General features: G+C 36.6%; 1 protein-coding gene across 1 annotated transcript in view; it reads left to right on the top strand.

The window, feature by feature from the left end:
- CACNB2 (calcium voltage-gated channel auxiliary subunit beta 2) overlaps positions 1 to 24223 on the top strand; it is a 535276-nt gene that overhangs the window by 456584 nt on the left and 54469 nt on the right. Inside the window, exons 7-9 of the mRNA XM_053713972.1 lie at positions 5194 to 5274; positions 9264 to 9322; positions 13221 to 13330. Of these exons, the coding sequence (XP_053569947.1) occupies positions 5194 to 5274; positions 9264 to 9322; positions 13221 to 13330 (250 nt within the window). The remainder of the gene's footprint in view (positions 1 to 5193; positions 5275 to 9263; positions 9323 to 13220; positions 13331 to 24223) is intronic.

The raw sequence follows: 24223 nt of genomic DNA, 5'->3' as shown, positions 1-24223 counted from the left end.
AAGGCATTCATTGCTTTTTGTGCTTAAATAACATTATGTGCTGATGCTTTATGTATGTAAGTCTTTTTTCTTACTTTATTGATTGTTTAACTAATTTGTATTTTTTTTAACACAACTGTTAATATTTATTGTGAATTCATTTTTAGCTTTAGAACATTTCCCCAGGCTCTTGCCTACTAAGTGTACACTTTGGGCTGGTCTATAAATTAAAGGGATATAAAACAGTCAGTTTCATTGTTGATTTTACCTTTTATTTTGAAACTTCATTTATGCTGTGTCCATTACTTTCCTTCACAGCCCTATAAAGGGCTGGTATATCTACAGGAAGGCATGTCTAGCTTGATGTAAAAAAATCCTCTAGGCTAACATGAGCTGGTTTACTATGCAGTAAATGCTAGCAATACAGTAAGTCAGTTTCTTGCCCATGCTCAGAAGAGGCAGAATGCAATTTAAGTTCTCACCCTGGGACTGATGATCTAAAGTTCTCGGCTCAGTTAAAATGTTCTAATATGATCCCCCAGCACTTCTAGATTCTAAAAAGGCAGCTTTTTCTATACCTCTCTATTGGACGTTCCCTGCATTATGTGAAAGAGAAACAAGCCCAGTGCAATATAGCACTGCATGGCACAAGGGTTTTATTACATTTACACATGGTGCTTTGCATATAATATTACTTTACAGTCATATTATGTCCTTTAAAGGGACATTAAACTGCTGAGTACAACTACAGTATCAGGGTTACTACTCACCTTGCCATTCTTTTTTCTTAATGTGCCTGCAGCTGTCTTCAAAGTTGTTCTCCTTTTTTAACCACTTACAATTATCATTTACTGAAGATCTGCATCTTCACACTGGGCGCTGCCATCTTGAAGCTTATATTTGTCATGTGACTTTTAAACTGTACAAAAAACTGCATCCTAATATGTTAAAGTAACACAAAAAAAAATTGTGAAATCACTGCTGTATACAGTAACTAAATTCATTAAAATACATACTAGAATGTGTTAAGCTTACATGTAATAAAACTTAATGGACCCGATCTGAACTGCAAGCTAATATAAAATATAAAGCTCAAGTGCTACACTACACTAGGTGGGCTTGTCTTTCCTTCACATACAGAAATGCAAGGAATGCCCCTTAGAGATGTATAGCAAAATTTGCCTCTCTATAATCTAATAAAAAATACTGTGTCCTCCTGGATTACCTCTTGAGGATAGAGTAACAAAAACTCCCAGGGATCCTTCTAGCTTACGTGTGAGAAAGGCAAGCCTATATATTTAAATCATAACTTTTATTAAATATGCTAAAAAAGAAAGACATTAAAATAAATTAAGAAACACATACACAAAAGCACTCTACTCCCAAATATGGGGCTCAATGGTGTACAGCGAATAAAAAGAACCCTAAATCTTATATAATATGCTTGTATAGACTTATCTATACTTTTGCTGTACTCCCTGGTGGGTATCCCTGTGCTGTACCTCCTAAAAAAATAAAGGATTAGATAACACTACCAAGCACACTAGATATGAAGCATACTGTATATTTTAAATCACAGATGAGAGTAACAGTGCAAATGTCTGACACGCGTTTCACCACTGCTTTATCCCGATTCTCCACATATTTACAAGATAAGGCAGCCAATAAGCTTAGAGTAGGCATGACTGTTATCGTCCAATAACGATCCTTCATGCATAACACACCCTCCTCATCCACCATTCCTCATAATAGTACCTACATGGATGTATCGCGATGTGTACAGCCGATCAATGCATCTGATTTCCATAACCACAACCTAAATGTACTGCCAATCATGTGTTGAGAATATAGGGCTATGTTCAGTCAGTTACAATCCCTATGTAAATTGCCCATTATACACAGTGTAATCAAGTGATCACACGACCGAGTTCCATATGGAACAGAACCGGCAGTGATTACACTTTTATGTCCCTATCAATCATAAATATATACAGACATTCATACTGCAAAACATTTTATTGTACATATAACCAGTACTCCCCATCACAAACAACTGCAATACGGGTCCACAGAAATATATTGATCAATATGTTTATTCACTATCACTTCCCCATATAAAATAGGGTACATGCCTATATTTATAAATGAGAATGTATCCAAAAGTTTTTATAAAAGATATAGAAACATGTATTGTTCAGGGTATTCATAAATACCTGAATTATGTCCATCTATAGTCCATGACAGGACACTACCCATATCACTAAGCAAAAAGAGTGATTAAAGGTAAAGAAACGAGAGATACTGTATGTATCAATTTATATTACAAAAAAGGGCTAAATAATATTTATTCATTCGGAGTCCTAGAGGGGGGTGCTGTTTGAAGCCAAAAAATCTATCTGCTTTCTGCTCGCAAAAGAGCATTATCCACTCCCCCCTCTAATGCCCAATTTTATGTATTGTAAAATCCAACATTTCAATTCAGATTTACTATTGTGGTAGTCCAAAAAATGTCTCACCACCGATGTGATTTTCTTATCTCTTTCCAAATAAATGTTTGCATTTTTAATATTACATGGGTGTTCACCTGAAGTCACATGAGGACATTTCTACATAGCATTTATTACAAGTACATTCTGAACAATAGATGACATTTTTTGTTTTGCATTTAGATAATTCCTTGATATACCTAATGCATGTAGGGTAAAATCAATACATTGATACATACAGTATTTCTTGTTTCTTTCACATTTATCACTCTATTTGCTTAGTGATATGGGCAGTGTTCTGTCATTGACTATAGATGGACATAATTCAGGTATTTATGAATACCCTGATTAATAAATGTTTCTGTATCTTTTATAAAACTTTTGGATACATTCTCATTTATAAATACAGGAATTTACCCCATTTTATATAGGAAGGTGATAGTGTATGAACATATTGATCAATATACTTCTGTGGTCCCGTATTGCAGTTGTTTGTGATGGGGAGTAATGGTTATATGTGCAATAAACATTTTTTGCAGCTTGAATCCCAGTATATATTTATGACTGATAGGGACATAAAAGTGTAATCATTCCCAATTCTGTTCCATATGGAACTCGGTTAAAAATTAGCAATTTACATAGTGATGGTCACTGACTGAACATAGCCCTGTATTCTTAACACAGCGTCTAACCACCTTCCTAAATAAATGCTAGAATGTGGCTCTTGCAATGGTAATGAGTGATATGTAGATATAAATGGCAGTACATTTTGGTTGTAGTTACAGGAATCTGATGCGGTAATCAGATGTACACACAGCAATACATCCACATAGGTACTGTTATGATGAATGATGGATGAGGAAGGGTGTGTTAGGCATTGAGTATTGTTATTGGACAATGACTTAGGCATGGTCATGCCCACTCTAAGCTGATTGCCTGGCTTATCTTGTATATATGTGGCAAATCGGGTGGGTGGTGCCTTTGAAAGAGCTGTGGCGAAACATGCGTTAGGCATTCACACTACTACTCTCAACTGTACAGGCATATTATATCAGAGTTACGGATCTTTTTATTCACTGTGCACCTGGCAGTGGGAATAATCACCCATCTTGTACTGATCTTGTGCTCTTTATTGCTAGACACCTGCACCATATAGAGGTCTGGGGCCATTGAGCCACATATATGGGAGTAGAGTGCTTTTGTGTATGTGTTTCTTAATTTATTTTAAAGTGTTCCTTTTTTAGCATATTTAATAAAAGTTATGTTTTAAGTATAAAGGCTTGCCTTTCTCATACGTAAGCTACAGCTATTGATTCTCACTGTATTGTGAACTATATCCCTGTTATATAGGGCCATAGTGTGCCAGTATATGACTCCTTTCTTTCCTTTATGTATACTCTCTAAATTCTTGCAAGAGCTCTCTCAGTGCTAGAGGATCATTTTAGATCAATCTGTTTCTTTTTATGTTTACTTTGATTTAACACACATTTTTTTCCATTTTGTTTTAAACAAAAGGATTACTGTTTCATATCCCTTTAAAGAGACATAATGCTTTTTAATGAAAGTAAAGACACATTATTTTTTTTAACCATGCTCTAGAAAATGATTTTTATTTCACATCTATCTGGAAGGTTTAGCCTATGTACTCCAAAGATAATATCTGTTGATCATGTGCGCTTTTTTTGTACGTCACCAGCCACTATGATTAGTTACCAGCTCGTGCTTGTACTGTGCACATTATGCCGCCGGACAAGCTCAGAAGGCTGCAAAATAAAAACTACTAACAATATTAGAAGTTTCCATAGTGAGCCAAGAGGTTTTTTTAAAATAAAATATTGCATTAGCATTTGAATAAAGAAACCCTTACCAATAGGTATTATATGCCGTCAATAAAGTGAATGTATTTTGTACTTTTGTAATATTCCTAACTGTATTTATTTGTCCTTGTTAGAGATCCTTCTCTTAATGTTATGGTTCCTGGGGGCAATAAAACAAATCTGAAATCATTACATAGTGCAAACCCACATTTATAAGATTCATTTGCTATAACTCATTAAAGGAACAGTAAAGTAAAAAATAAACGTTCATGATTCGGATAGAGCATGCAATTTTACAAGTTTCCAGTTTACTTCTTTATTTTTTTTGCTCGCTTGTAGGCTGATAGTGTCTTAGGAGTGTGCATGTGTCTTTAGCAGTCTGTGGAAGCAGTGATCACAACTATGTATAACATTGTAATAAACATTTTTGCAAACACTGCTGCCAGATGGCTATCAACACATCCACAATCCTAAACTCACCTATTATTAAACTTTAACAAAGGATATCAAGAAGAAAATTGAAAAGCTGTTTCAAATGTCATGCTCTATCCAATACATTTAAGTTTAATTTTGATGTTGCTGTCCCTTTAAATATGCACGTAAAGTAGTCAAGCACATTATAGATTTATTGTATGCATTATATGGCAAGGTTTAAAGTAGTATATAAATAATGCTAGTTGGTTTGTTTAAAAAAAAATTTTTAGACTACAATTGGTTTATATTGTTAGTTATGGTTCTATTCAAACCTCTATATTATCAGTATTCTTGTTATTTGGATATATACATATATTATTTATAAATAACAATTCTATACATTTACAGTTTTTGCTATAGTCACTTTGGTACTGCCTGAAGAGAACGAAGGATTAACATGATATATATTTATATGTATATTTATTTTGCTTTTGCAGACAGAGCACATCCCTCCATATGATGTAGTGCCTTCTATGAGACCTGTAGTTTTAGTGGGGCCTTCTTTAAAAGGATATGAGGTAATGTATATTTATACTAATGCTACACAACATATATCATATAGCATAAGAACTTGTTTTGCTTCTAAAGATACATTACGCATTTCACAAATTGCCTGACTGTACAGATCTAGCACGACATAGTTATTTTTAATGCATCCCAAGCTGGATTGAAATTCTGGAGTATCTGAGCTCAGTAGTCTTATGCTGTCCAATACTTTTACAACCTATTTTTTTTGTGTGATGCATTTACAACTTTTGTGCTTGTCAGTTTTCATAATGAAATATGTGTCTACATAAGACTGTGCTATAATAGTTTCTATCGCTTACTGTACCAGTGGCATAGATTTAAATCATTTTATGATATATAAGACAATGTGAAAATGGGATGCAAAGCTATTTTGTGAGTGTCTACCAGATTCCACTATTAATTAGACAATCTAACTTTGCTATTTTACTGAAGTGCATTATAACCGGAGACATTGTACAAAGTTGGCAGAAGCTATATAACCAGACATACCCATATCTACTAATTCTATAATGTTCATCAACTGTTTCCTGTCATCATATTTATTTAATTCACTCATCATCAATGAATGTCCCCCACTGCTACTTGTCTCTCTTATGCTCCTCCATCTCTGGAAATAAATTTTAAGTAGTTGAGGAACATAATTTGGGTAAATGTATACATTTTTTAAATAAAATGTGCTATGTATTTTTTTTCTTCTTTTTTTGCTTTTATCTCATAATCAGAGATATTTTTGTCTGACTAGAACTTCAGAACTATCCAGAACATTGTCTTCTACAATACCAGCATTATTGTGTTTGCTCAGTATGGGTTTCGTGATTTTAAATATTAATCATAGTTACTCTTGATCTGTGAACTTTTGCCGCATTGGTTAACATCTGGCAAAATGTATTCTCAAAGTATGCAGATAGGCGAATGTTATTGATAGTGAATTTCATATCTCCACTTTCTATATAGAAACATATCCACCCCTTCCAAGCATCTACCCAAGTTTGGGACCCATGCCCTGTGGTACTGGAACCACCCTTAGTTGTCCCATTTTTTTTCCAACTTTAACATTTATACCAGTTGCCCCCCTTCAGGTTCAGCAGGTTGGAACTGCTGCTCACTTGTAGAAGTGGAGTTGGTTGCTGAGCACTCAAATTATGCTTGATGCGGCAGCCATCTTGGCTGATAAAAGCAATGTGGTGCACATGCGCATTGGTACTTTTTGGTTTGCCAGGATGGTTGCTTGTTAAGGTCATTGGTTAAAGTGATGGTAAATCCAAGCATGTAACAAACGTAAGGATTAACCATCACTAAAAATCAATGGGGGTTTAAGTGATCAGTTCTAAAAAAACGGGAGCTAAACTCACTCTTTCTGTGCAGTTGTACAGCGCTAAGCTCATTGGCTCCGGACGCCCACGGCACATCGGCCTCCTTCAGTGAGGTGATGTTGGCGCCTCTGAACCAATAGTTGTGCGTGTCAACTGACAGGTTTCTATTGGTACAGAGGTGCAAGCAGCACCTCACTGATAGAAGACTGATGTGCTGTGGGCGGCCGGAGCCACTGAGTTTAGGTCTGTGCAGTGGCACAGAAAGGGTTAGTTTAGCACCATTTTTTTAGAATTGATCACTCAAACTCCCCTTGATTTTTAGTGATGGTAAATCCTAGCGCTTGTTAAACGATTGGAGTTACCATCACTTTAAATTCTCATTCAGATTCATAAAAGCTTAGAAATTTTTCAGTTTAAGTGATCACCATCTGAAAATTCCAAACTTGAAGTCTGTGTTCTTTGATAATGAACGATATCATGCATTTAATCAAAAGGCCCTGCATGCAAATACAGCCATAATAAGATCAACACTGCATCTTTTTACTAATACCTCTTAATCTAGTAACAGCAGATTCAAAAGATTTCTTCAAAAGGTAACTTTTTACTGGTGAAGTTGTATGGTCAAATATGTCTTTACTTGCATAGATTTTATAGGGAAAGAGATATGATAGGAACCTTCACATGATGCATTACACAGATCACTAATTCTTCTTAATTTGTGTCCATTAGCGTTTATTTTGAGGTTTATTAACATTAAATTGTTATGCTTAGCCATATAACAAGCAACAATTGTTAGTGCTTGATAAAATTTAAAAAAATGTATTAAATTAAAAAGTCTTTAAATCTGCACCACCTATGTGCTAAAATGATGAAAAAGGATATAGTCCACCAATTTTCGATGAAGATTTCACCTCAGCGAAAGAGAAAACTTGAAGTTTCATTAAAATACAGCAGAAACAGGGAGAAGATGGACCTTACGTATTCAAGAGCTAAACTGAGCTCTCAGGCTAAAACCAATCCTCAAAGACAAACAGCATGACTGCAACTGGATCAAAGCAAATAAAGGGCTATTTTATGAGTGGCGTGCCAGCTGTTGCGCGCAAATGATATCAGGTTTACCGCGCCTGTTTGCGCGCATTGGAAGTACTACAAGTTAAAGTAAACGCTATAGCTTGTGTACAATCTAATTTAATGCACGTTAGGATAGCACAACTTCAGAGCTCTGATTAACTATTACGCTAGAATAAAAATACAATTTAAAATACAGTTACACTCATAATAGCACTATTTAATAAAAATTATTTAAAGAAAATATTTTATATAAAAAAGTGAAGAAATTTTACTGATGTGTGATTATATTTTGTTTTGTATCGAGTAGCTTCATTATGGATGTTGTCCTTGTCAAATAAAAAGATAAAGGAAGGGTTAAGGAGAATAAACAATCAATGAACACTGTGACTGTTAAAATGGAAGGCCAGTAGAGTTGGTGAAACGTACGTTGGAGTGCCTACATAAGCACAAATACAACACAAGAGGCTGAACTTCCATTTATGGTTTCACCTGTGTTGGTTCCAAGATCAGTTTAGAGAGCTTAATTCTTACTGTTGTTTCATTTCTGTAGAATCAGCCAAAGGGGGATTGCGCCTACATTACCTTTGTGTTATATATCCTGTTACACAATTTTTGATAATACATTTTATTTGCTGTGATTTTGGGGATTGGTTTTAACACATGCTACTTAACCTAAGAGTTCAGTTTAGCTATAGAATACGTGAGTAAGGTTCATATTCTCCCTTTTTTTGCTGTATTTTAATGAAACTTCACTTTGTCAAGTTTTCTCTTTCTCTGAGGTGAAAGCTACATCGAAAAGTAGATAATTTTTTATAATATTTGGGACTATCTCCTTTTTCATCATTTTAGCACATTGATGGTGCACGTTTTTAAAGACATTCAAATTAATGAACTTTCACTATATAAAGTTTCAAGCACGAACACTGGGTGGTTGTTATATTGTTATTTTTTCGGTTAGTTCAATATAAGTGATATTTTGTATTTTATTTTTGCAGCAAATCTTGTTAATACTATGTAATGTGTTGCTATATGCACCATTGTGTAGCAAAAACAATTTTGATCAATGTTTCCAAAAGCATTTTTTAACTACAGTATGTAACATAGTCAATAATCATATTTATAATAACTGATATATTTTATGATTGAAATGGTATGCAATATATAAAAAATAACATTGTATTTAACCATGATGATATTCTATGATTAGTAATAAGGTAAAGTTAGTGATTGACTAGGCATAAAATTTGCATGTATATAAACCTCAAAATGAACGATAGTGGATGCACTTGCAGAAGGTGCAATACCTTGAAACGCATTGTGGAGCAAGTCTGGCCAGGCAATCATTCTCACTTTTTCAACTTTGAGCTTGGCAATTGTTTTATTGTACTTTTTTGTATTTTAGGATTTTAATTGCATAATATATCTTTTTACATTAAACATTGATTATATTTTATGACGTTCTCTGGAGCTGTAATTTTTTGTTTCTCAAAACATGAGCCATGTTGACGTTGATAAGCTTATTAATATATTTAATAAACACTAAAGAGTAATATGGTGTTTCATAAGCTTACAATATTTTTTTTCTCTGTCAACAGGTAACAGATATGATGCAAAAAGCATTATTTGATTTTTTAAAACACAGATTTGAAGGGCGGTAAGTGAATATTTATATATGCATATCACGTTACTTAATAATTGTTTCACATTGTTTTCTTGCTTATTCCATGTACTTTGTTGAGTAGTTTATAAACATCATACAGATTAATCAGGAAGTTTATCAGCACTAAAGGAGATGAAAAATTATGACTGTCATAAAAGGTAGTACATATTTTGTTAGCACTTTTAAATAATTAGAAAAAAATTAAACACACAAAGTATAAACAATGAGGGAATTGTTGTTATTATTATTATTATCGGTTATTTGTAGAGCGCCAACAGATTGCGCAGTGCTTTAAACATAGGCGGAATGCAAGGAAACATTTATAGGGATCAGACGGGTAGAGGGCCCTGCCAAGAGTGGCACTGTTGTTGTCAGCTCTAAAGAAGGTGATCTACAAACAGCATGGCTCTTAGGCTTACATGCTAAGGGGGGGGGGGGGGGATTAAAATAGTGCTAGAGGCCACTATCTTTAAATGGATTCATGCCATGATAAGCTGGTACCAAATGTATGTAGCCTTTTAAACTGCATTATAAATTGTTAAAAGTATGCACCGTGCACCAGTTGGCTGCTTTACAGTGAATGCTGTTTCAGCAGCAATAGTGATCAACCCTACCTCTGAGTGATATTCAGCATTACAGGCATCCAGCATTGCTGCTTGACTCTGGTGATAACAATTTAACTTAAATAAAGTTTATATTTAAATTTTCTGTATCTTTTTTAACCCATAATTTATTCATTTATTTTAACTACCAATCAGTTGTTGGTTGCAAAGAACTAAATTAAAACCTATTTAACTTATAAAAGTATTTAATGAATAAACTAGTTGTTTCTTTACAGCATTTAGGAGACTTAATGTTGTTATTAAATACCCTGAAAAGTGGATTTTTTTTTTCTCAAGCCAGTGAAAGAGTATGGTGGGCCAGTTAAAGGATATGTTATATTTGTTCACGTTCTCTTTCCACTGCCTAATCAACATTCTTAAAACATTTGGCATAGCTGTAGTGTTTGAGAGAGTGCTCGTGCTGTTCTGGAGTACATCAGGTAGAATACAATTGACATGTTCCCGGGGAGAAAAGATTTGCTACTTAAACAAATGTTATGATTGCATCCAGCTATTTCAGTATTATTACTGTCAATTCAATTTCTATTTTAACTAATTTAGAACTCCAGTGAGACTTACATAAATTTACCAAAATGTCAAAAGATCACCAAGTTCAGTGACATACCAGTGAAAGAGTCTTCTCTAAAATGTAAATGTTGTTTAAAATACATTTATTTGGTTTTAATGTAACCACTGTAAAACCTTTCCATATTTTTCAACCAAACCTTAGACATACAGTATGTGTTTTAGGGTATGTTACTATGGTAAATTATGGTTTGTCAATAATTACTCTTTAGCAGTTGCTTTAATTTTGGCACTAGCCTTTGTGACATTAGATGTTATCCTCATTTCTCATCCAATCAAATATATGATGACTTAATTCTAAAACTGAGCCCCCCACATGATCAAGTAGCTAACCAGATCTTAAGAAAAAGATACATTTAAAAAATGATTCCAGAAGGCTTGTTTTGACTTCAGGAAGATTACTGCAATTGGCAGTAACCAAAAGAGGCTCAAAATGAAAACTGAGGGCTTCAAGATAAGAAGGGACCATGTATTTGGATGAAGATGATGGAAAATGTTCAAGTTTAACATCTCTTTATATTTTTCCACTGCAAGAAGATTGGATTTCCATCTATAAACTAATTATCATATAACCTTTTATTCGTGTACTTTGCACTTACAATAGCAATGCACACATGGCATTGTTGTTTATCATCATTCTGTGCCAATACTTCTATAACCTAGCAGCTTTTTTACATTAGTTACCTACTGTTATGATGTTTCCTACATCTCCTAGTTTTACTGTCCAGAGAACAGTGCCATTACAATATTCAGTCTTTAAATGTAATGTTTATTCTGTTGGACCATGAGCAAAAAGATGCATAATCTATTTATAACTGCATTTATAATTTAAAATATTTAAAGAATGTATTTTTTAATTATTTACCTAAGATAGCTGTTCATTTAACTTCTTTAGACACATAGGGCGCCATGTACTAAGGCGTCAATTTTTTCGCACAGACCGTATCGAAATAACCCGCCGGCATTCGCACCATGCGGCTGGCACTTCGTTACATGAATGTACTAAAAACCAAGCCGTAAAATTTCGCGTCTATTGTGTGTCGAAGACAATCGGATTATTGATAACTTTGAAGCTTCGTTCGGCGCGAAAGAGCAAAGTTAAGAAGCAGTCTGCGACCTGATTGGTTTAGTTCTTTAACCACGTGACGATCTAGGTGTCATAATCGCCAGACAAGCGGCAACGTCTGGCTGCTGACATGTATAAGAATGTGCATTTTCCCAGAAATCTGGCTGATGCCAATTATAACGCTAGACAAAGCTTGGAATGAACCGGTGGCAAAAAAGTGTAAGGCTGCCAACAGTTTTAATAGTCCGGGTATGGCTTGTGAATGCGCTGTCATTGGTTCAAGGTATTCTGCTATTTCATTGTAAAGTTGCATAATAGCTTCTCTGTCCAAACGGAATCTCTGGATAATCTCTCGATCAGAAATGCTTTCCAAACCCATACGTGGAAGAAAACTCTAGGGACTCTAATTCTTCTACCTCTCCTTCTTTGCAAGTTGTTAACCGGTGCCTGTATAGCCCTTCTTCCTCGTAATTGAATTAATCGGAAAAGAAACATGTGTAAAAGTGTCTCCATCTTCATTCACTGATCCAAAAACCAATAATGCTACAATAGTAGTCTAGTCCTTTCACTTAAGTACTTCTACCTGGCGTCAGGTTGATACCCCCTATAGTTTTCTATTGTATTCGCTACCTAAATGGTCGCGAAGCAAATCACGTGAAGTTACAGTGAAAGTTGGAGCGGGCAGATTAGTTGTAACATTCATAATTTCCGATTACAGCGAATTTACGTGCGATCGAACATGTAGTAAGTGGAAAAAGGCTTCGAAACGATGAGTTGAGTAAAATTACGATCGCTGATGAAAATAGTGGTTTTTCGAGCAGATCGCAGATTGATACATACGAGAAGCAGATCGTGAGCGAATTTTGACGCGGAAATACAGACGGACGGTCACTTCGAAGCTTAGTACATGGCGCCCATAGGTAGAGTCCCAATCTTGGAGCTCCTGAGCAGGAAACAACCAATCAGGAGTGGCATTTACAAAACTCCACCAATCACCTGCTGTATCCTCCTCAGGAACTGCAGGAACTGCAAGCCTTTTAAATCCTGAGCAGGTCTTTGCACATAATTATAAATGAACGTTCTTTTTAATAATAAAATGTTCTTGCAAATTAGAGCATTGTTATTACTTTTAAGTCTTAAAGTGATGGTGAACTTTTTAGTGATTTTAAAATCAGGTCCGGAATCTAAGCAATATTTTAGATAGACTTTAATTGATCACTTCTAATGAAGATTCACTGTAATTTCCTTTTTAATCTAGCCGTGACATTCTATTACCCCGCGCTCCAGTCGCCTACTTCAAAACTCTTATTTTTTGTGAGCTAATAGATTTGACTGCTCTCCAGTCGGCGCTCTAGCTACAAAATGGCTATAACACCGATTGGAGAATATTTCAAACCATTAGCTTTTAAAAAAAAAAAAACATGAGTTTTGAAGTGGGCGGCCAGCGAGCAGGGTATTAGAATGGGAAGACTAGATTCAAAAGCAAATGACAGTGCATCCTTATTAGAAGTGATCAGTTAAAGTCCATCTAAAATATAGCTTAGATTCCGGACATGTAAACTTTGCCATCACTTTAATGTTTTTTTGTTTATACAAAGACAATGACAATTTCAAATTAAACATTCTTTTTCCCCCCTAGAATATCTATCACACGAGTCACTGCAGACATCTCGCTTGCCAAACGTTCAGTGTTAAATAACCCAAGCAAACACGCGATAATAGAGAGATCGAACACAAGATCAAGTTTAGGTAAGTACCTGGCATGATTAATCCATCTAATCACAGTTCATATAGAAACATACAGCTACAACTGTATAGATTTAAATTATGATGTATACTAATTATTTCATGTTGATTTGTTCACATATTTATTATAGAATACGAACTATAGAATTATGACTTGGTAAAAGAAATCTAAACTTTGGCATCGAGATCCATATAAAGCATGTACATCTAATGCAGTAACCTATAAGGCTAAATTAAAGGGACATGAAACCCAAAATATTTCTTTTATGATTCAGGTAGAGAATACAATTTTAAACAACATTCCAATTTACTTCTATTATCCAATTTGCTTCATTCTTTAGATATCCTTTTGTTGAAGAAACAGCAATGCACATGGGTGAGCCAATCACACGAGGCATATATGTGCAACCACCAATTATCAGCAACTGAGCCTATTTAGATATTTTTCAACAAAGGTTATAAAAAAATGAAGCAAATTAGATAATAGAAGTAAATTGGAAAGTTGTTTAAAATCAAATGTTTTTTGTGTCCCTTTTAACTAGAGGTGTCTAAAAATAATATTTAAAGAGGCAAAAAACTAGAATATATTTAAAGTAGCTTCTTATATATTCATATCATCTTCTTTTTTATTGAGCTCACTATATATTTTTGTTATTCTATTTAAATATTTGTGTATCCTTCTATAATATGTAATGCGTAACTCCAAACATTTGCAAGAATAAAACTGGGGCGCAGTTATAAGATGGTGGAACTGGAAGGAAGCAGATTGTATACAGGGCTGTCACCATGATATATGCATATTTATAACAATGTACACATGTTGGCACTTTCCTCATTATATTTTATGACACTACAAATCTAAACCTGTAGTGAAAAACACATAAGCACTGCAGTCAGGAAAACAATGTACTTCTAATCCATAGTCACTAGGTACAGTTTCAGGGGTTTTCAATTCAATCATATGATATTCTCAGATGAGTAGCTTTGTCTTACAATACCACGTGGATCGTTGCTATAAAATGGGGTATAAATAGACAATAGATTTAGACAATGGGGCCTATCTATCAAGCTCCGAATGAAGCTTGAGGCCGTGTGAAACAGGCTCGCCAGAAACAGCAGTTATGAGGCAACGGTCACAAAGACCGCTGCTCCATAACCTGTCCGCATGCTCTGATGAGGCGCACAGGAATCGCCGGAATTCAACCCGGTCGAATACGATTGGGTTAATTGACAACCCCTGCTGGCGGCCGATTGGCCGCGTGTCTGCAGGGGGCGGCGTTGCACCAGCAGCTCTTGTGATCTGCTGGTGCAATGCTGAATACGGAGAGCTTATTGCTCTCCGCATTCAGTGAGGTCTTCCGGACCTGATCCGCCTGTCGGATCAGGTCCGCAAGACCTTTAATAAATTGGCCTCAATGTGTCATAGCAGTCCTGTTTTTATGCAATCACAGATATGCAATGGTTTTTTGTAATGTTTAAAGATATATTTGCCTTTTTTTACAAGGAAAATAAAAGGCCATGCTTTAATAGTGTTCATCTGCATAATAGAATTGTCTTCTCCCTTTTAGTAAAAAAACCCACGCATTATGCTTTCATTTATTTTTCCTACTTCCTGTTATTTATTGGTGCTGACAAGCATACATGACCTTGCAACATGTTACAAATGAGCTCCTGAATCTGATCTAAACGATCATTGTGTATCTGGCTCTGACAATCCGAAGAAGATGAGCGAAGATAAACATGCTATAAAGGCTTTTCAATAGGTATATCCCTGGTGTGCTCAGAAACAACAATATCCTGTAAATGTTGCAGGCACAATTACAAATGTAGATGTTTTACAATATTATTTTTATACAAATCGTTTGCAGTGCATTACTTAATTGCTGATAAGTACTCTTTGCATTATAATTCATTTTAAATACAATGTCCCTTTAAGGACAGCTGTGTGTATAGAGTAGGAGCTCTGCCTATTTAGATGACCTCAGACAGTTCTATTACAAGCAGTAGGAAAATAAATAAATAAAAGCAATGTTACATTTTAATCTAAAAAGCTAACTTGTTTAGAGTTAAAGGGACAGGAAACACATTTTTTTCTTTCTTTCATGATTCAGATACAGCATGCAATTTTAAATAATTTGTTTAATTCTATCTGTATCCTTTGTTAAAAATTATACCTAGGTATGTTTAGAAGCTGCTGATTGGTGGCTGCACAAATATGCCTCCTGTCAATGGCTTTCAGCTAGCTTTCATTAGTGCATTACTGCTTCTTCAACAAAGAATACTAAGAGAACGAGGCAAATTAAATAATAGAAGTAAATTGGCAAGTTGTTTAAAACTATATGATCTATCTGAATCATGAAAGAACAAATTGGGGTTTTATGTCCCTTTTTATTAATCACTTTGTATTTTTTGTACATTTTCATATGTTATTAAAGGGATAGTCTAGTCAAAAATAAACGTCCATGATTCAGACAGAGCATGCAATTTTAAGCAACTTTCTAATTTATTCCTATTATCAATTTTTCTTTGTTCTCTTGGTATCTTTATTTTAAAAAGCTGGAATGTAAGCTTAATAGCCGGCCCATTTTTGGTTCAGAACCAGTAGAGCTTGCTGATTGGATGGCTTCATTTAGACACCAATCAGCAAGCTCTATCCAGGTGCTGAACCAAAAATGGGCTGGCTTCGAAGCTTACATTCCAGCTTTTTAAAATAAAGATACCAAGAGAATGAAGACAATTTGCTAATAGGAGTAAATTAGAAAGTTGCTTAAAATTGCATGCTCTATCTGAATCATGAAAGTTTAATTTTGACTAGACTATCCCTTTAAGTATAAATGGTATGTCAGATGTGCGTATAGACTGAGTTTATACAGAGTGGAAGTTTTACATCTTTATGTTTCATTCTTCATATGTTATTTGTTTATATGAACTACACAAATTATCTGTCACATTTGTCATCTCATTCATCATCCTCCGTAAAAGTGTGTGTTTTGTATAATTGTTTTTGGTTTATTCCACTCTTTCTTCATGAATGCGTCATATTGCAGATGTTTTGGGTATGTACTGTGCGCTCCATGCATTGTCATGTTTTATTGTGTGTATGAAGTGATCAGTATTTTTATATATATATATATATATATATATATATATATATATATATATATATATATGTCAAGCATTAATTAATCCAGTGCTGTCCAACAGGAGTGATTATACAAGGCCCACAGACCACCAAAAACATACACACAGAATATTAATGTACAGAATAGATATCCTATATTCGTGTGAGGTGGGTAAATACCAAAATATAATGTCTAGTATGTAAGTCCTTAAATCTAGAACTATAAAGAAACAACAAATATGTTGGACGGCCCTGCATTAATTGTATTATGTGTCTGTGTAGATTTATTTATATATATACAGTATATATTACTTAGGTAACTCGATTCCTATGTATTAATTGTATTATATGTGTGTGTGTGTGTGTAGATTTTGGAATATATATATATATTGACTTGATTCCTATGCATTAATTGCTTTAATCACATGCTTATCTTATCAAAATATGTGTATTCATAAATTCATGGGTTCCGATGCCCTATATGTGATGAAGTGTCACTTTATAAAACATGTGCACTTTAGTTATGTAAAATGTCACAATTTATCATTACGTAAAAGGGACAGGAAACTCAAAATTAAAATTCAGATAGTGCATACAGTTTTAAGTGCCTTATTTATTAAATATAACTTGTTCTTTTGTTATCCGTTGTTAGCAAGCATACATAGGTACCCTCAGGCGCAGTAGTGCACTAGTGAGAGCTAGATGGTGATTGGTGGCTACACACAAATGCCTCTTGTTATAGGCTCATCAGATGTTTTCAGCTTGATCTCAGTAACACATTGATGCTCATGAGCTGTATTTAACTATGTGTTTAACCTGCTTACAGGGGTTATACAAATAGATATATGAAAGAAATAGTGCAGTAATAAAATGATTTCCATGTTTGCACTTTTATGTCCCTTTAACAGTGACGTGTATCTTCTCAAGACTTTTATTATTAACCCCTTAACGACCGAGAACGTGCCAGGAACGTCCAACAAATAAATACCCTTAACGACCAAGGACGTTCCTGGCACGTCCTCTGGGGTTTAAAGCGGTGGAATCGATCATGATCGCTTCCAGCTGCTTTCAAGGTATTGCAGTGAGGCCTTGATATTGAGGCATCACTGCAATACCTTTTTTACCCACCGATGCAGAGAGGGTGTGAGGATTCCAGTCCACCTTTTCCTTTTCTCCTGGGAATTCCTGCAATGTTTGTCACTCCCCTATTTAAGTAATCCGAGCAACTTAAACAGGTGCTTAGTTATTGGGCATTGAAGCCTGAAGCTACACCTGTGCTGTGTCTCCTTAGACTCAGTACTTGTCTTTGAATATTAGTTACTAAACAAAGTTGAAGATTTCTCTACAATCCTCCCTTCACCACTACTACAGAGGAGTATGTTTCCTCAACTGCTGCATGTAAGCCTGCCTGGTTGTGCAAACGTGTGTCTGATTACACTTACTCTCTGGTCTCTCCAGAGTTAAGAAGCAAGTACTTACTGCCTACCTGTTTGCTGCCAGATTGTTACCGTATAAGCCCCCACTCTCCATCAACTCAAGCCCCCCTCCCAGACGTGGACTGACCATAGGGCATAGCGGGCAAATGCCTGGTGGGACGCCGGTTATCTCAGCCCCACCCACTAACCGCGCATATTGAGTGCACCAAAACATTTTTTTAGTGTGGTGCCGGTGCAGCTGTTGGGCTTTACTTTAGCTCCAGGGCCGGATTAACATAGGGGCTATTGGAGCTGCAGCTCCAGGCAGACCCCTGTCCACAAAAAGGCCCATGAAAGTAGACAGTGAGTGGTTGTTTTTCTTATTTTTTTATGTGTGCCTGTCTAAGAGCATGCAGGCTCTTAGAATGATGATGGGGCCGACTAGTGAGGAGGAGCTCCATAGCAGCCTGAAGACTGAGAAGAAGTTGGTGATCGGAGATTAACACAGTCACAGCCAAGAGAGCAGGAGTGGAGAACGGTAGGCTAGGCTTAGGCTATGTGTGTGACAGTGTATGTGATCAAATTTGTAAAAGGCAGTTTTAAAGAAAAATAAGATTTTTAGCCAGTTTTTAAAAAAAAAAATTTTATTTATATTACCGGCGGCGGGGGCAGGTCTTCGGGGGCAGTGGGCGGGACTTCAGTGGCACTGATAGTGTAACACAGTGGAGATGGAGACAACTCAAGGCGCTAGGGGCTGGTGCTTATGGGGGTTACTGACTCTGTTGAGGGTGATGATGGTTACAGGGGGGTGCTGAGGCTAATTGGGGTTACAGGGTGGCCCTGGGGCTGATGGTGGTAACAGGGTGGGCCTTGGGGCTGATGGTGGTAACAGGGTGGGCCTTGGGGCTGATGGTGGTAACAGGGTGGGCCCTGGGGCTGATGGTGGTAACAAGGGGGCCCTGGGGCTGATGGTGGTTACAGGGGGGCCCTGGGGTTGATGGAAGTTATGGGGGGGGCCCGGGGGCTGATTGGGTTTACAGGGGGGTGCTGAGGCTGATTGGGTTTACAGGGGGGGGGGGCCGTGGCTGATGGTAGTTACAGGAGGGGGGCTGATGGTGGTTACAGGGGGCCCTGGGGCTGATGGTAGTTACAGGGGGGCCTGATGGTGGTTACAGGGGGGCCCTGGGGCTGATGGTAGTTACAGCACCCCCAAATTGTAACCCTCACTAGCCCCCTTGTAATCCCAATCAACCTCAGCACCCCCCCCCCCCCCGTAAACCCCATCAGCCCCAGGAGTAGCCCTCACAGGGTGCCTGAACACCTGATTAGTAATGTTCAAGTATGCCCCTAAGTTCCCTAACACTATACATTCTGGGAGAGGGGGGGTAACTCAGATCGATGTTTGGGGGACTCAGGGGCCAGGGGTTCCTGGTTAAACTGTAAGCTACTATACTCCCTTTGAAGTTCATCCTTTTTTGAGTAATTATCCTAATATTTTCCATAAAGCTTATATGTGGGATGCTTATCTATGATGCCAAGAGGTTGATTTCAGTGTCTACATAACAGGACTGTTAAAATCTTTACCTATACATAGTTTGTCATATACAAATATTTTAATCTCTGTGAATCTGGAGCTTTTATTTTATCTTCTCTGGGCAATTTGTCTGTATTTGTGTTTTTGTACTTTGTTTATTTCTCATTTTATGTAGGATAATAATCATTAGAGTCATTAATAAATAAGAGGCTGCTAGCAATTTTTTAACAATAACAATTCTACTCCAGAATTGTTATTGTTTAAAAAGATAGATAATCCCTTTATTACCCATTCCCCAGTTTTGCATAACCAACACAGTTATATTAATATACTTTTAACCTCTGTGATTACCGTGTATCTAAGCATCTGCAGATTGTCCCCTTATCGCAGTTATTTTAACAGACATGCATTTTTGTCAGTCAGTGCCCTCTCATATGTAACTCCACGAGCGCAATGTTATATATATTGGCACACATGAACTAACACCCTCTAGCTGTGAAAAACTGTCAAATGTATCCAGAGAAGAGGTGGCCTTCAAGGCCTTAGAAATTAGCATATAAGCCTATCTAGGTTTAACATTCAACAAAGAACACTAAGAGAACAAAGCAAATTTGATGATAAATGTAAATTGGAAAAGTTGTTAAAAGTGACATGCCCTATCCGAATCATGAAATTTAATTTTGACTAGACTGTCCCTTTAAATAAGAAATTGTGAGAAGTGGGGGGGGGGGGAAAGGTGCCTCTTTGCCCTAAAATTCCCGGGCCTCTTTTTGGTCCTAGTCCGGCCCTCCCCCATGTGGCTTCAAAGATGGTGATTCCCAGTGCATCATGGGGCTTCTGGGGGTGTCCCTAGCCTGTCTCATCATATGGGGCAGGCTAGGGTCATCCAATCTGAGCTTGCTTTATAATTTAATTTATAATAACAAAATATCCCATTTGTCATCATGTCAATATTAGTAAATATTGACACTGATCAGTGTGGATCTCCCTCCCTCTCCTCACTTGCGTTTTTGTTGGAGAGAGATATATTTAGTTATATTAGGTTAAAAATTGAAAAACCCAAAGGTTCTTTTCAGAGCCATTAACCCCTAGCTTGCCAGTGATCACTACAAATCACTGACTCTTGCACAAAAGCACTTTTTTGCTCTGTGCATTTTTTTTAGGGGATAATTTGTTTTTTTAGTAATTTTTTGTTATAACCAAAGGCTCTTTTCAGAGCCATTTAGTTAATTTAAATTTTTGTGTTGATTTTTTTTTTTAGTAATTTTTTTTTTACTGTGACATATAAAAATAAATCATGTCACAGAGAAAATATACTGCTGAGGAGGCATATGCCATCCTTGCGTCAGTCAGATGCCTCTATGTCGGACTTAGACCCCAATTTTGACCCTGCCATATGCTCAGATACATCATTAGATACAGTCTCAACTGATAGTGATGTATCTGTGGCGGCCACCCCCCTCCTAACCCCCTGCCAGAAGGAGACGTGTTGCTCCAGCTGCCATTGCTGCTGAAAGGTGGGTAATGCCTCATCGCTAGAGGCCAGATATCCCACCCTTCACAGCAAATCCTGGCATAAATGTGGATGTGGCAGGATTTAGCCCCCAGCAATTTATGGAGGTGTTTCTGGGTGATGATATATTGGGGAACATTGTCGCCCAAACTAATTTATATGCCCATAAATTCCGTGCTGCAAGTTCAGGGATTTTGTACCAAGATGCACCTGCTCCCCGGGCGGTGATGGGAGAGAGCAGAGTTGGGACTAGTCATTTTATTTTTAAAATCCCCCCCCTGCTGCCGCAAAGCAGAAACCTAAAAAAAAAATGCAGAGTCTGTACCAAGAGGGGGAAGAGAAGGGACACCACCTTTTACTGTCCTGATTGCCCAGGGCAGCCTGGACTCTGCATTGGGGACTGCTTTAAGTGGTATCACCCACTAGTAAATTTAAATTTTTTACATTTGCCGTTGTGTTTTTTTTTTTTTTTTGGTGGGTGGGGGGGGGGGCTTGTTTATGTTTACTGTCACTAAATTTGTTTGTTTTTGTTTTTTACTGTTACTGTGCCATAGTTTTACATTTCACTGTTCTATTTTTTATAAGTTCTAAAATTGGTGCTGTTATTTAACAAAACCCCTGTCAAACCTATGCATGGGGGGCATGGGTGTACTCAGGGGGTCTTGCAGAAAACAACCTGGAGTGTTTTCTTGCAATAACTTACAACAAGCTCTCCTAAATCATAGTCAAAAAGCAATGTGTGTGTAAAAATAAAAATTACAACCATACACTTTCTCCATTTTTTTTTAGCTAAAACGGTTGCATCAAAGTCATCAAAGCACTCCATATACAATACCTTGGGGTGTCAACATTTCAAATATATACACTTTTATGGCAATAAATGAAAAATACCAGCATTTCAAATACCCTAGGGTGTCTACTTTACAAAAATATATGGTTTGATGGGGGTAAATTACATTGGCAAGCTTCAGAAATGTCCCAAATAGGACATGGGTGCATGATGACAGATGTGAAAATTCCAAGTTGAAAAACTGGAATGCGCCTCCTAACAATAAGGCCTTTTAGCCCCCAGAAAACCCAACACACCTATACATGGGTGATATCACTGTACTCAGGAGATGTTGAACGCATATTGAGGTGTTTTTTGGCAGTAACATATAACAGGAACTGAGAATTCATGTCTAAAGTAAAATGTGTGTGAAAAATAACACAAAATAATGACTACCCAAAAGTTTGACAAAGACTGGTGGTTGAATTAGTGCATGAAAAGTGTTAACATACCAGCAGTACCAGTAGTGTCTACTTTTCAAAAATATATGTTTGATGGGGTAAATTACATTGGCCAGCTTCAGAAATGTCCCAAATAATACATGGGTACATGATGACAGATGTGAAAATTCCAAGTTGAAAAACTGGAATGCGCCCCCTAAAAATAAGGCCTTTTAGCCCCCAGAGAACCCAACACACCTATACACGGGTAGTATCACTGTACTCTGGCCATGTTGTTGAACACATATTGAGGTGTTTTTTTGGCAGTAACACATAAGAGGAACTGAGAATCCATGCCTAAAGTTCAATGTGTGTGAAAAATCACACAAAAGAAGGACTACCCAAAAGTTTAACAAAGACTGGTGGTTGAATTAGTGCATGAAAAGTGTTAAAATACAAGCATTATGGAGGTTCCGGTTGGAGGAGCTTGAGCAGGTGTGTAGAAATTTGAGCACGGAGACGCTGAACGCTGAATATGGGCTATTCGAAGCAGTAACGCCTGACTCTGGGTATCCATCCTGCACTTTCCCTAGGCAAGGGCAACTGTTGCCGGGATAACCCGCTTTTTTGTTATTTGCTGCTGGCTGCAAAACCTACAAGAGGGAAGAAAGTACACAGCTCAAACGCAAGACCGGGCTGGAGGTAGAGATTAGCTGAAAAAGGAAAACCATGTACAAAGAATACCTCATACTGGGACCGGACCTCCTCTTGTAGCCAACCTATCCGTTGGCTAGGACATGGAACTTTCGTCTTAAAGATAAGTACTTTCTTGACTACCTTACTTACGTTTATATTTATCTGATAGATAGATTTTCTGACTGAAGACTAGTGGTCGTCACTTCATTTATTGCCTTTCTGTATGTGTCACATCAGTATAAGTGCAGCATATATAAGACCATCTACTTAAAGTGCCAGAAATCTATTGTTTACTCAGAGCTGCCATATCACTGACATGAACTGGCTGAAGGGCTGTTAAAAGCAATGAAATTGGCTTTAAGACACAGGATATCTAGTGTCATACGTTGACAAATACATCCCTCACATAAAGTGCCAAGGATAATTTGTTGGTAAGGTATTTTTTTCTGCACATTCTAATGGAGGAACAGTTAAAAAATCCAGTTCAAAGTCGGGAGATACAGTGAAGTGAGCGAAGACATTTACTTATTGGAACTGACATAGACATTCATAACAAATATTGAAGCTTTCCGGGATTTATTAATAGGTGTCAGTCTTTAGCTAACCAGAATATGGACTACTTTTAAACTGTATAAAAACTGATTTCACATTGTTACTATACTCTTCAAAGCACCCCAACTTTTGCTTTGCTCACAGTTTACCACTATAACGGATTCTATAGAGCATCCTCTGGAAATTTTTCTTTTTCTTATCCTGATCCTAATATGCTTGATAGAAATTTGGAATGGATCTTATTTTTCTAAATTAAAGAAGATATAAATCACTTGTATATCACTGCATTAAGAATACAGATATCTGGGGGAAAAACTGATAAAGTGCTCAAAACCTGTATTATATGTGTTTGGAATAATTGGGAAACAAGAAAATATTGAACTGCTGTCCAATGAGTACTATGTTTGTAAAATTCAGTTTTCTTAAAACAAGTCATTAGAGGCCAGTTAATCCCAAGGGTTATCTTTCACCTGTGGTCTATTAATTGATCAAGTATTGTCAGAGAAATTCGCTTCGGGGCTATATAATAAATCTTTAAGTATCTGTGAGAATCTGGGAACCATTAACCCTAAAGAAGAAAATACTGAAGCATATAGTCCTGATAGTGTTATGAATGTAATTTGCTTAGGTTCTTCTTCCTAGCAAAGTTATGATATAATAATAGTAGTTGCCCTGTTACTTCCATATATCGGAATATATATTTTTACTCTGTGACTGGAATTGATATATGATGTAAACTTGTTCTGCCATATATTGTTAAGTGATTGTATGTACATATTCATATTCTGGGGAATTTTCTGTTTGAGATATTATATAGGAGGTTTTACATCACTTAATATCCCTTTTTTATTTCTCA

This window comes from Bombina bombina, chromosome 5 (genome assembly GCF_027579735.1).
Source record: "Bombina bombina isolate aBomBom1 chromosome 5, aBomBom1.pri, whole genome shotgun sequence".
Lineage (NCBI taxonomy): Eukaryota > Metazoa > Chordata > Amphibia > Anura > Bombinatoridae > Bombina > Bombina bombina.
The sequence above is the reverse complement of the archived record's forward strand: the minus strand, read 5'-3'. Positions and strand labels throughout refer to the sequence as shown.